The sequence below is a fragment of the Salvia miltiorrhiza genome, chromosome 7 (assembly GCF_028751815.1).
Source record: "Salvia miltiorrhiza cultivar Shanhuang (shh) chromosome 7, IMPLAD_Smil_shh, whole genome shotgun sequence".
Classification (NCBI taxonomy): domain Eukaryota; kingdom Viridiplantae; phylum Streptophyta; class Magnoliopsida; order Lamiales; family Lamiaceae; genus Salvia; species Salvia miltiorrhiza.
Window position 1 is genome coordinate 54,566,585 of NC_080393.1, and position 14,653 is coordinate 54,581,237.

Sequence of the window (14,653 nt, forward strand, 5' to 3'; positions counted from 1 at the left end):
AGATCTATAAATACCAAGGAGGAGTTCAGTTCAGATCACGAACTTTGAGAGAAGATATCAAGCTTTTGAGTGATCTGTGTAGGAGTGTTGTTTCTTGTGTTAGGATAACATTAGCTATAGCATTCTTTGTTTTGTTGGATTTCGGAGTGTAGCTCTTGAATCCAGTTTGAGTTTGTTAGTGAGAGTGTATAGAGTTCAATACCTAGTCCATTGTAAAGTTATTGAACGTGAGTGTCATTCTCCCTTTAGTCATTTCGCCATAAGGCATTCTTCAAGTTATTTTTATAACTTGAAGAAATTTTTCCAAAGTTCTGTGTTGATTTATTTCCGCTGCAAGTTTTACTCTGTGCTGCTTGGTGTGTTACCTTAACACAAGGTTTTACTTATAAGTGTGTTACCTTAACACAAGGTTTCCAATTGATTTCGTGTGGAGCAACACTTATAAGTAAAACCTTGTGTTAAGGTAACACACCAAGCAGCACAGAGTAAAACTTGCAGCGGAAATAAATCAACACAGAACTTTGGAAAAATTTCTTCAAGTTATAAAAATAACTTGAAGAATGCCTTATGGCGAAATGACTAAAGGGAGAATGACACTCACGTTCAATACCTTTACAATGGACTAGGTATTGAACTCTATACACTCTCACTAACAAACTCAAACTGGATTCAAGAGCTACACTCCGAAATCCAACAAAACAAAGAATGCTATAGCTAATGTTATCCTAACACAAGAAACAACACTCCTACACAGATCACTCAAAAGCTTGATATCTTCTCTCAAAGTTCGTGATCTGAACTGAACTCCTCCTTGGTATTTATAGATCTTCAAAGCTTGATCTCCAAGTATGAATTCGTGGGTTGGGAGGTGGATGAGTGGTCGTTGATTTAGTTGGAAGAATCAGTCAACTTGAACCACTCATCCCTTTGATTTAAGAGCTCCCAACAACTCCTTCTTTCTCTCTCCTTATCTTCTCTTGCTCCTTCCTTCTCTCAACAGAAATCGTTCATTCTTTTCCTCCTTCAACCTTCACGATTTCCATCTCTTGACTTGGTCAAAAACACCTACAAACACAGAGTGAAGAAAGAGCAAAACACAAACTATTCGATACTAACAAACTCCCCCTTTTTGCCTTTCTTCACAAAACCAAATAACAAACTGCTCCCCCTTGATGTGATCTCCCCCTGCAGAGATAGCAGTAACAAAAACACTACCAAAGCAATATTCTCACAGCAGCAAACACACAAAACTTTCAAGAAACGAGGCAAACCAGCCACTAGCAAAAAGCATAAGCATAAGTCAAAGTATCAACAACCAAAAAATTTAAAAAACACTTAAACATCCATTAAAAGAAAGTTTTGCTAGTTTAAACGTTCTGCCAACTTAAAAGTCATTCATCAAAGAACACAACTCCCCCTGACTTCATTCCCCTGTTCCATCAGCAGCATCAGCAGCATCAGCATCTTCTCCCCCTTTTTGGGAAGAAAGGAGGGCTGTGAATTGCCCTTTGGCTTGATTCAAGATGGAAGAGGACTCTCCCTGAATTCTTCGAGCTTAAAGAAGACTGTTCTCCAGTTCGTCGATCTGCTGCAAAAGGGCCTGCAAGGTTGCCTTTGGGATTGTTATCATGGTAGTGTCCGCAACAGTGGGAGTGGCAACAGGATTGACCCAGGGGAGATCTGCAACTTTGCCTTCACTGAAGAGCATACTCGTGAGAGCATACTCATGGATGTCTTCTCTCTTGACGGATGCTCCAACCGTTAAGCCTTGACTCCGAAGGGCCCTGAAAATCAAAGATGGAAAGGGCAAACCAGATAATTGTGATGAAGCAGCGATCTGATCGAAGATCACCTGACCCAGATTGAATGGCAACCCTTCGCCAATGCAATAGAGAAGTATGCCATGCTGTTGTGTGACGACGGTAGAGTTTGTTGACACTATCCAATTCAGAGTCATGACTTTGAACAGAGCAGAGTGTAGGTACGACAGGGTGGAAGACTTCATTGGTTTAAGCCACTTCGCCACTTTCCCTCCAGTGATGACCTTGGCAACTTTGTCCATGTTCTTCACCGCTGTGCTCTTAACATCAGGTGTGCCAAGGATACCATTGATGACTGAAGGAGTCAGTGTGTAGATCTTGTTCTTGTAGAAGACTTTCCGATACTTCTTGGACTTTAGATTTCTGAAATCTGTCGTCAGATTACTGTAGACAAGTTGCACCACCGCTTTCACAAAGGGCTCCACCTCGGTTATTGACTTGAACAAGTGTCGAGACTTAAAGAACTCCACAAGATTGAACATCTTGAAAGAATCTTGCTCGATATTTCGCTCGCTGTAGCAATCCATTTCTTTGACATTTTTCCACGCCTTTGCAGCCTCGGCAGTGTAGAAGAAGGTCTTGAAGGCTTTGCTTACTTCCATATCGGAATCTTCAGGTTCCACGTCCTCTTCCTCCATGTCCTCTTCATCAGAGTCTGTGACCTTTGGTGTGATGGGCGCAGCAGAGGTGGTAGTTTTCATCTTTCCTTCACGAATTTCTTTGCGCTTTAGCCTCGTCAACACCTCTGTAAGAGGTGTGTTGTCATAAGATGGATCTTCTGCTGCCACCTCTGCTTCAGCCTCATTGAGCAGAGTATCAAGAGATTCCACCGGAGAAGAGACCGTTGGTTCTGTGGTCTCCTCTGTTGGAGCGGCAGACTCTTCATCAGCGGTGGTGGAGGTTTCGACCGTCGGACCAGACTTGCGTGCGTGCTTGGCTGGGGGCTCATCGTCTTCGGATTCGTCGAGTAGCACCATTTTCGGAGGTCCGGGCTTTGAAACCCTAGGTTGGGTGGGAATGCGATTGGACCGACGAACCGCCTTGAGCTTGGGCTTTGGGGCTTCGGCCGCCTTCCTTTTACGTTTATTTGAGGGTTTGGCTGGTTCCCCTTGCTTTGCCGGATTTTTGTCCGGTGAGTCGGCGGAGTGCTCGATGGTAGAGATGGGCGCCGGATTCAGCACTTCTTTTGAGACTTCCAGTGTTTGAGTAACTGGTGAAGGAGGATGCCCACTTGCTGTTGCTGGGTTTGTCATCGGAGCAGGCAGGGACGACAACGATGGAACTGCTTGGTTTTCCGGCAACGTGGGTGTGGAGATGGTGGCCATGGCTGCTTGAAATTGGGGATTTGACAAAATCTGTCTAATAAGCTCAATAGTGTTTGGGTTAGACATTATGAGAGAACTAAAAGAAAAAGTACAAAAACGGAGGAGGCAAAAGGTCTCTCACGTAGATCAAGGTGCAATGATGAAGAATGGTGATGATGTGATTTGCATACAGTGAATAAATACTAAAGAAATCAGATCCAATCACTCAAAAACCAAATCTTTCAAGAAAATCTTCACCATAAAATTCGAAAATTAGGGTTGGAAGGAGATTAAGATAGAGATATGCTCAAATCAAGAACAAGATATGCGTCAAAAATTACAAAACCTGCGGATAGAGAGAGAATCCCATGAAAATCGGAACCAAAAAACTTCCCAGATTTTCCAGAATTTTTATGTCTATTGTGATGCCTTCTGTTATGACAACATCCCCTAACACATAACTCAGTTAAACTTTATTTCGCACTTATAAGCACAGCACCAAGTAAAATTCACTCATCTTTGTTTGACGTAGAGAACCTTTGAACTTCTCAAGTTGTTTTTAGTGTTGCAGCAGATGCTATGGTCACAGTACCAGTGGCAGATCTTCGATCGATCTTGCAACGCATCAACGATATGGAACTCTACCATTTTGAAAGCAAGGAAGAACTTTGTCGAGTTTCTTTCTTCCCAAAAAGGGGGAGTAGACGATGCTGCAGCAGAAGCAGAGGAAGCAAGAGAACATGCAAAATGACCAAATCAAGAGATCTTTTGAGGAGAAAGGGGGAGTTTGTTGGCAGTTGGTTTTTGATGAACCTTCTGTTTGTTTTTTGTGACTTGATGTTGTTTTCTGAACTCTCTAATCGGTTTTGCCTTGTGTTCCCTGCATGTTTAGACAGCTGCTGTATTAGTAATTGCTTGTGCAGGGGGAGCTCGAAGAAAGGGGGAGATCTTGTTTGGTTTTGTGAAGAAAGGCAAAAAGGGGGAGTTTGTTGGAGTTAATTTTTTACTCCAAAATAAACTCATCTTTATTATTTGTATTATTTGTTTTGCCTTTTCTTCACGTTTTTGATGTGTAGGTTTAGACCAAGTCAAGCTTCAAAACCTGGAAGAAATGAAGCCTAAAAGGATAATGGAGAGAGAGACAAGGAAGGTTGTTAAGTAGTTGCTAGAATCAAGGAAGTGTGGACTAAGTGGATTGTCTCCAACAAACCACAACGGCCACCTCTTCATCCACTACTCAACCCACTACTTGGAAGCTTGGAGAGCAAGCTGGAAGATCCTATATAAGCTGAGGAAGAGCCTCAGTTCAGATCACGAAGTCTGAAGATCAAAATCTAGTCATTTGAGTGATCTGTGTACGAATGCTGTTTAGAGTGTTAGGATAACATCGTTTATAGCATTCATTGATTTCGTCGGATTTCGGAGTATAGCTCTTGAATCCAGTTTTCGTTTGTTAATGAGAGTGTCTAATGTTCAAATACCTAGAGTCTTGTAAAGGTATTGAACGTGAGTGTTCATTCTCCATTTAGTCATTTTGCCATAAGGGCATTCTTCAAGTTATTTTATAACTTGAAGAAATTTTTCCAAAAATCTGTGTTGATTTATTTCCGCTGCAAGTTTTACTCTGTGCTGCTTGGTGTGTCACCTTAACACAAGGTTTCCGATTGGTTTCGTGTGGAGCAACACTTTCAAGTATTATATGTCTTATTCATTGTCCTAGTGTTTCACGAAAATTATGGGGTCTCACTGGAGCGCGCCCCTATATATATATATATATATATATATATATATATATATATATAGGGAGAGGTTCAGGAAAGAACCATAAATAAAAGAAGACCGGAGAACCATTTTCAGCCATTCGATCATCAAGATCTACGGTGGATGCATCATCTTGTTGGATGAATGCAGATCCTGGGTTCGAATCCTGAAGGGAGCATTTTTTTTTATTTTTTTGAGTGCATTAATTTTAACAGCGGATGCATTAATTTTTACAGTGAATGCATTAGATTTGATGGTTCTCCCGTTCTCACAAATAATGTAGTTCTCTCTAGAACCACACCCTATATATATATATATATATATTAACTAACGAGCCAGTAATATGTCGGTTCTACATATAAATATGGTACTAGGTCACATGATATTAATTAAGACTCGCTATTGTTTTGTGGGTTTCAATTGAGAGAGTATAATTAAATCGAATCGAAACGTATCTAACATTCTAACTTGGCCAAATTATTATATATACCGAAAGCATTCACATTTCACAAAACATCTTATAAAGATAGTATTTTAAATACTTCTACCATGATTCAAATCTTAATTTTCCTTGTTATTAGTGGAGCACTGATGGTAAATGAATCTCAGTCGCACCCAACCGAATTGGCCCATTCAAAACAAGCTGATTGGAATGGCAAATTGGCGTTTTGTGACAAGAACAAAATACTAATCTCTGAAATTTGTTGTGCCGGGCTTGTTGATAGCTTTTGCGATAGTGATTTACCTCTAATAGATCCTGATCATGATCCCTCTAATTGTTGTAATTCCTTTAAAAATCTTAGTATAGAGAGTCAGAAAGCATTTCTTGACGGAGCTAGTGAAATACCTTATTGTCAAGTGGTTTATTCTTTAGACAGGTTTTGCAATTTTTCTTGGAATTTTGGAAATACTACTCCAATACATGTAACGTCACAATAATCATGAATATATAATAAATATGGTTATTTCTCTATTTTAAATATTCAAACATTATCTTATGTTTTCCTGTAAGGTGTTTGACGAAAAGCCCAGATAAGCAAAGAGCTCAACCACAAAACAAAGAGAAAACACATGAAAAATGCGTTAACCGAAAACGCCCATAAACTGTTTGATATAAAGACCAACCGAGAAACAAGCGCCCACACCCCATAATCAACTTTGACGCACGTAACTGTGAATCGATAAATATGTCACGAGCAACAGCTGTAGAGTGATAGTATAATCGCAGTCTCATGAAATCGAATTGGGCGATTCAAAATTATTGGAATAAATGACGGAATGGTTTTTTGCAACGAAAGAAAAATATTCACTAAAATTTGTTTTTTCTTAGAAATATTCTTTAAATACATTTTGCTAACTAATTAGTGCTTTAGAAATACTACTCCTATACATGTAACGTCACAATAATCGTGAATAAATAGTAAATATGTTTTTCTTTCTCTATTTTAAATATTCAAACATTATCTTGTGTTGTCATCATATTAATGTAAATATTTATTCGGAAAATAGGAAAATCACGATTGGAATTTTATTTAACACCTAATTTATGGATAGTTGATAACTACATAAATATTATATATATTGTTGAATCATACAAATTTATTTTTATCTACAAAACTCTATAGAAGCAGATGGGGTGATCAAGGTAATCAAATTCCTATCGAAATACCAATCTGCAAAGGCCTCCAACATGGTCTGCAAAAAAAATTACCAAGAAAAATTAATATGTAAATATTAATTAGCAATATCGATCTATTTTGTATGAAAGAAAAAAAAAAGATAGAAAGTCATAAAAAGTATAACTCACCAAATTTTCCAATTTGACTGTGGAATTTGGTGACCAATACTGCTCACGATATGCCACTGAGTGTGCGAAGCATGCGTATATAAACATGCCTCTTGAAGGATTATAGGGGAGATTATTAATAGTTTGTAAAAATGCACCCCCAAAATCTGTGTTCAAAACAAAATAAATTATTTTGTGTAAAAATAATACTCCTACTTAAGTTTCTAACACTAAAAATAAAATGTTTATTACCATTTACTAGTTGTTTATCAGCAGTCGTACAACTGATGTTTTTCGTCCAGCATGCTTGCCATCTTACCCCCTCAGGAGAAGATGGAGGCACCACTCTGCTTACAACCTAAAACAACATTTAAACATTAAAAATTACTATTTGTGAAAAACAGTAAACCTCTCTATTGTAATAAAATTTGTCGGATTTAATTTGCACTTAATAGTTCATGTTTATCGAATTTGAATCATTTTAATTTATTGTCAGAAACATTTGTTATATATGTCAGCTATAATATATTAACCATTTCAATAGTTTGAGTATTTTTTTTTCCATGAAAATGGTAAAGAGAGCTGAGGAAGTACATACCTGGAAGAAATCAAATGCACTATTTAATATAAATAGTGGAGTTTGAATGTCCCCAACAGATATTCAGGATAGAGACACTGCAAAATTTAAAGAAACATGTATCCAAATATTTATTAAGATAAGAGAGAGACTTTTTATTTATTTTTAATATAGTATACATAATAATCATATACTATCACTTACCAAACTCGGATCTCTTGTTTTTGTGCATTTCTCAGGCAAGAAGCTAGATATATTCTGCAACACATATTATTGTATATCATTAATTAGGACACACATTTCTAAACTTTGAATTTATAAGTTGAGAAATGTCTAGAACAGATGATCACATACGTGGAGCTTGACGACCGAGGCAAAAGATTGGTCTCTGTAGTCGGCATTAATGATATTCTCTCTGTTTATCCAAACCAAAAAACAAAATTGCGTACACATTATATTAGCAAATAGAAAATAAATATTTTAACGAAATTAACAAATTAAGTATGATGTATATGTTCTCACGCTCGGATGAAAAATCCAGCATCCGAGAGGCATTTCACCCTGCCGACGTTAGGGAGACGTGCTCGGAAGCCGTCACAGTGTAGTATGGTTGCTAGGGCTCCGGCCGATCTACCGGAAAGAATAACCTGCAAAGATAATTAATTAATTTAAATGTGATATTGCAATTAATTTTTAAAAAAGAATCATTAATTGCCCTACATTCTCCCCGGCACCAATTCCTTTAGGGGGGTGTATTCGTTCTGGAATTTGATGGATTTCTATGGATTTTAAAAGTCTGGGTGTATTCGTTCAAGACTTTTAAAAGTCTGCAGAAATTTGGGTGTATTCGTTCAAGACTTTTAAAAGTCCATATAAATCTGGGTGTATTCGTTCCAGACTTTTTTAAATCCATACAAATCTAGGTGTATTCGTTATTCCATTGACTTAAAATCCGGAATGACTTTCATGGATTTCATCCAAAAAATACACAGGACGAAATCCGGCCAAGAACCACAAGAATTGAAATCCATGAAGTTTTAAGCGAGCGCTGAGTTCCAGCGCCCGCGGCCAAGAAGCCAGCGAGCGCTGGGTGTGAGCGGGCGCTGGGTTCCCAGCGGCCGCTGGGTTCCCAGAATCCCAAATCACATACATCCCTTGTGTCATTGAACAAACTAACATGGCAGTCAACATGCACCAAGCGCTGACACCATAAGCAACACCATATTGGGGATCCCCCAAGAAAATTACCACTGCATGGCTCTTCACAGTAGCAACAGAATGAGGATTCATCAGGTTGATCTGTTACCTCGGTCCACCGCACTGCCCATTGATGCATCATTTGTTCATAACCAAACATCGACACACACTTACAGTCTTTGTGGGCATTAGAGGAGCAGCCCAAGTGGGACGCTGCACCCCCCATGAAAACCAAATTAACCTTATTCCTTCCCTGACACACCAGGGTAAATTTGCGCATAGTTGCAAAAACTCAATCTCCAACAACATACAACAAATTAATCCGGAAACCCCTAACAACATACAACAAATTCTGTATAATTTGATTGGTCTTTTTTTTGTTTGTTTTTTTTTTCTGAATCGTATAATTCTCTGGAAACCCCTACCGATTTCACTCCGGAAAGAGTCGTATTCAGTTAGGGTTTTGATTTGATCCGGAAAGGAACTTGATGCTGCGTATTCGGGAAGCGTTTGGGTTTGGAATCCAGTGTTTCTTCAACTAATTGAAGAATTTCTCCGATATTTAAGAGTGCTTGGATTTGAATCATTTGATCAGATTGGTGCTTACTTTTACGTACGAAATTCCGCTTCATGCTCTATATTGAGAGAGAGAGAGAGGATGCTGTTGAATCATTTGCAGAATGGGGTGGAGACGGCGAAGCTGATCTGGTCACGGCTGCCGAACTCGGAGGTGGAAGAAGAGGGGGCAGCTGTCGGAGATTTCAGTCGGATTAAGAAGGACGATGGTAGCTCTGTTGAGAGCCTTGATTATGAAGTAATTGAAAATTACGCTTACAGACAAGAACAGGTGCAGAATAACACACTTTATGCGTGAAGTTTTGATCTTTTTCAAATTTACGAGTTGGGTTTCCAGCGCTCGCTAGGTCTTTTCTAGCGGGCGTTGGTTCTCCGCGGGCGCTGGTTTCATGGAATTCAATTCCAAAATTATCCCGTAAAGTCTTCGAAAATTAGTGAAAATCCGGGTGAAATCCAACCACGAATTCTTTGCAAGTCGTCTGGAATCTATGTGAATTCCATGGAATTTAAATTCCATGGACTTTTTAAATTCTGTGGAAATCCACAACGAATACACCCCCCTTAGCCAAAAGATCCTCCACGAGAGCATCAAAATTCGTCGACCCTCGGAATTGAACTTGAGGTCCCTGAATGAATTTTAATTATATTGATTAACAAAATAAATATGTAGAGATGATTTAATAAATTAATTTCAAAATTTATACTATAACTTACTTGACCATCATCAAATACAGTGTCTCCGAGGAATGATGCCTGGTCACAGTATGCCACGTAAATCCGGTTCCAATTGTAGAAATCTACAATAATGCATAAGAATTATTATAATAAAAAAATAGTAAAAGAAAAACATTTTTAATTAATTAGTACCCGGATTTATGGCCTTGTTTTGGCTAAGAATGCCAGTGAAATCTTCACTTTTGCTGAGAGTTGCATCTGAAGAATTTGACCAGCTGGCTCTGGTAGTCGGGCAATTGGTAGAAATATACCCTTTTGCACCGCACGTCCAGCAGTTACAATTTTTAAAACTTTCATTTGTTTTGGCTTGGGTACGCCTGAAAGTTTTCCTTGCCGAGGTTCTCTTTTGATATGAGAACCGGCTCCTTGAGGGTCCACTCCTTTGGCCTGATTTGTATGAACGGGCCTTCTGTCTGGTCCACATAGTTCTAGGCCTCCAAGAACTTTGCCTTGTTCTTGGTTTTCTTTCATAGGGTTGATACCTATGTTTCTTTCTTCTCCTCTATTGATACATCAACTCAGCTCCAATCTCTGTTGGAAGATCTAGGTTGTCGCACATCAATGGAGATCTTTGTTGAGTCTTCTCAATTTCTTGAGATTTCTCTGGTCTGCCGCCTTCTGGCACCATTCGGACAGCTTCTTGTGGACATAGGACATCCTTCTTGATGCGCTATCAAGTGGATAATCTCCTGGTGATACGTACTCGTTGATGAGCATTTCCCTTCATGGACTTGGAAACTTTGTAAAAAAGAGGTCCCTGGCTGTCTGATCATCAACTAACCCCATATGGGTATATAGGGCATAGAGGCGCAAAAATTCATCAAGAGCTTTTGGCTCCAGCACTACCAAGCTTAGATTGTAAAGTGCTTGTCGATATTTTTGACGCTTCTCCTCTCCTGATCCTTCGAAAAAACACATTCCAAGAAAATGGATTTTAATCTGGTGGGCGGCATACTCAAGGATTTCCCGAGCTGATTCTTTGGTGAACAACTCGTTCTTCTCCTTTGTTGATGCTTTATTCCAGAATTGCTGTGCCATTCCAACAAAACTTGCCTCGAAGATTTTGATAAATTCATTTTTATCATATTCTATCGTGGCAATTACGACCTTCATTGCTGAAGCCCATTCATCGATGAGACCCTCCCAGTCTTTAAAGCTGGCTTCATCGAGGTTGAGAATCAATCCGCATGGATGGATTGGTTCCAGTGTGGCCTTTCCTACAGGAGTGTCCTGCATCTGGGGCTGGCGTCGTCTGGTTCGTTGATAATGACTCGATTATCCACGAGCCTCTCCTCTCCTAGACGATTCTTCTTGTGGATGCTCGGTTTTGGGCACCTCCCCTCCTTGGTTCATCTTTAGATCAACCACATTTAAGTTAGCAAATGATTCTGCTAACTCTTGTAGATCCTCTAATCCAATTCGATCAAGGTTATTCATGATTTTTTCCTTTCACGATTCGAATTATGTCCTCCGACTGCAGTTCCTTGGGCGCTGCATTAAGTGGCAGTGGATACGTCGGGTCTTTGGACCATGTATTTCGAATTCTTCCAGAACATGGTTTCCGCCTTTCGATGTCCTCCACCTTTTTCTGAATATCACGCAAGAGTTTTAAGATTTCCTCTTGTTTGAGTGATATTTGGCTCATCTCCATTGGTAGATCATATAGCTTGTTGTCATAATATTCCACCGTTCTTTGAATCTCCCGTAGGTTGATGCTATCGAAAGAGTTTGGCTCGATCTCCTGGTAGCTTGGATAAGCTACTCCCGCTTTGTCCTTCTGTTCCATCAAATATGTAGTTGATGGAGGTTGGCTCTGGCTCGTTTATTTGCCGATTTGGCCTCGGCAATCTCCAGGAGGGCATCAAGATAACCTTGTATGTTCGTAATGATTTCACGAATAGTCTCCTCGTCTTCGGTGATGTGAACTGCTAGGGTTCGCCAAAACACTCGTAATTCGCCTAATAGGCGACTGTTTTCTCTCTCCAGATATTGGAGAGAAATCCTGTATACCATACATCTCGGACAATGGTCCGGATCCATAAATTTTAATGGAGTCTCCTCCCACATAGGTTAATCATAAAATAAATTAAATATAATATAATTCCTCAATAAAAACCCGCTCTGATACCATTTTAGGCGTGGCGTGGCATGCATGTGTTACAATTAGGTTAATTTGGAAAGAAGTTCAAAACGTGGGGTTGTTGTGCAATTTATTTTGTGATGGGGTCAATTCTAAATATTCAAGATTAAAAGGGATAAGTTGTTAAATAGTCAAGAATAAAAACATGGGCAATTTGAACACATATCAAAGTATTTGATATAATTTGGATTTTTTGAAGTTGATGGGGAAAATGGATTTTGAACAAAGTTCGTGATATTATATGCAATTAACCCTTCTAATTAATACTATATAAAAATATTATTTTTACTAAATTAACCTTATTTAATGCTTCACTTAAATGTGAAAATGATGTGTGAAAATAATAAATAAGGGTATAAAAGATAAAAATATAAAAATTAAATGCATTTTCTTAATATGTGTGAAAAGTGAGAGGGGACTAAAATGGTGGGACGGAGGGAGTAACTTTTTTTTTTCAAGAAAAAGAAAAGAAAAACTTGTGTGTAAACATCTACAGAATGTGCATAGTTTTCTTGATTGTTGCGTTAACCTTGGGGAACGATCGGCTAGCGGGACTAACACAATAAAGTCGGCCTAAATCGTTTTCAGGCATTTTGTTTTTGTTCTTTGGAATCCATGGCGCAACCTGTTAAATAACATAATTTGTCTCTTGACCTTTTGAATACTAGTTTATATTTAGTGTTGGTTAGTTTAAGAGTCACATTCATAAGTGTAATATCTCAAGAGTCTCATGCATCAATTAACTAATATCAAAATATTGAAGACTTTCAGTATAAGTCTACAAACATCCTTCAACTGAAGTTTTGGTGTGTTTGTTTTCAATCGACGAAAAATAAGCCTTCAGCTGTAAACGACACAATTGACATAGAATCGCTCACTTTTTCTTTTTCCCTCTCCAAATAAGAACACGTTCAATTCATATTAGTACAAAATAGTTGGAAATGATTATAGTTTAATTAAAATAACTTTGAAATGAAAAAAAATAAACTCGGTTTCGCTTTTTATTTAATTAAATAATGTTGTTCTTGTGAATGCAAACCGAAATGAAACGCAACAAACAAGCACCGAATTTGCAGCAGCAAATGAATGCAATCAAAGAAATTACAACATTCAAATTTTACGTGGTTCGGCTTATTGCTAATCCTACATCCACGGGAAAATCAACAAGAGTTGTATTACTTCACAAGAAGGAAGAAAATACAATTAAAATCACTCAAGAAAAAGAACGAAGGACCACACCAAAAACTCTCACTTTTCCCAATTTAGAAAAACGAGGTATCTTACCCCAACTCCTAGTCTCCTATTCTTTTCCTTTTTTTAAACTTTATTTTACTTTTCTCTTATTCTTCTTCCCAAAGCTATATTTCGTCATTCATGTTAGTGTTAATAGTGTTTTATCTTTCAAACTTTCAGTGTTTCTCACAAAATATCACAAATTTTAATTTTTGTTTAAAAACCCCGAATGTTCCATTTTTTTCAATAAATGTCACGCTATACGAAATTCGGTGATAGAAAGATGATTTATCTCGTCGAATAAAATATTTTGGGGATCGTCATTGATGGAAAATCATATTAGGAACCATCATTATTGAAAAACGCTGAAAGTTCGGGAATTTTTTTTATCATTTCTCGTCACTAAATTTTGTATAGCGAGACATCTATAGAAAAATTTGAAAGTTCGTGAGTTTTTAGGAAAAAATAAAAATTCAGAACATATTATGATAAACGCTGAAAATTTAGGACATAAAACACTATTAACTCTTTATCTTAATTTAATGAGCATCATGACAGGTATATCCGCTCCGCTCATATAACTGTTTAGCTTGAGAGTATATTAAATCCCTGCCATGCATCCCATCAACTAGAATATAATAAATTAAATCTTTCAATTTAAGATATATTTTAATATTGTAGCTTTAGATAATGGAGCGACAAACTTCACCTATCTCAAGGGAAAAGTTATGCTAATAAAGTAAGGCATCAGTTTTACAGCTTAAAAGCATGTTGCTATTATTGCATAGCCTTTGAGTGCTTATCTATCATTGCGTTAAAAAATGGAGTGCAATTCACGTGCAAATTAAATATGTTGTAGCTAAGCAAATTAGCATAACTTTTCCAAAAAAAAATAGTATTCTAATAATTAACGGGAAACAAGGGAAATGATTTGCAATAGCAGAAAAAGATTATGTTAATTATTATGGGGTACCTGAAATAACATTTCTATTATTAATTACAAAATGATCAAATAGATGTATTTTATGTAATACTCTTTCTCCCATTCATTATGTCTAGGTAGTGATGAACACCGAGATTAAGAATAAAGAGTAGAAATAGTAAATGGGTAGGTGGCACCACTTTTGAGGAGTTTTGAAGGATTAGTTCATTCATTATTTGGATTTATTGGGCTTAATAACAACCATAAAAATGAACCTCAATTAATTCTCACGGTTCATTCAAAAGAAATATGTTTATTATACGTACACACGTATATTTATCTTTGCAAAGCAATTTATTAAGGCCCGATATAAAAAATTTAATTCTTATAAAATTTGATTTTAACTAGGGACGCAACTACGTACATACACCCAAGTCCAAAATATAAATCAAGCATGATACTTTAATATTTTCAAATCACCAAAAATAAACAATTTAACACAAGTAAAAAGCGTGGCGTTACAACCATCGTCCACGAAAAAGAGTTCTACTTATCTTTTTTATTTTGTTCAAGAAAAAAAAGTCTCATTTAACTTTTTGAAT

At 37.6% G+C, this 14,653-nt stretch overlaps 2 protein-coding genes across 2 annotated transcripts in view; both read right to left on the minus strand.

Moving 5' to 3' along the window:
- LOC130994894 (uncharacterized) overlaps positions 1-14,653 on the minus strand; it is a 1,167,164-nt gene that overhangs the window by 1,116,139 nt on the left and 36,372 nt on the right. The window lies entirely within an intron of this gene.
- LOC130994421 (uncharacterized) lies at positions 1,556-3,145 on the minus strand. The gene has a single exon (XM_057919466.1). It carries the CDS (start codon positions 3,143-3,145, stop codon positions 1,556-1,558), a length of 1,590 nt encoding a protein of 529 aa, XP_057775449.1.

Excerpts from the sequence above, each read along its gene's own strand:
- LOC130994421 (XM_057919466.1), bottom strand. The coding sequence starts at position 3,145 with ATGGCCACCATCTCCACACCCACGTTGCCGGAAAACCAAGCAGTTCCA.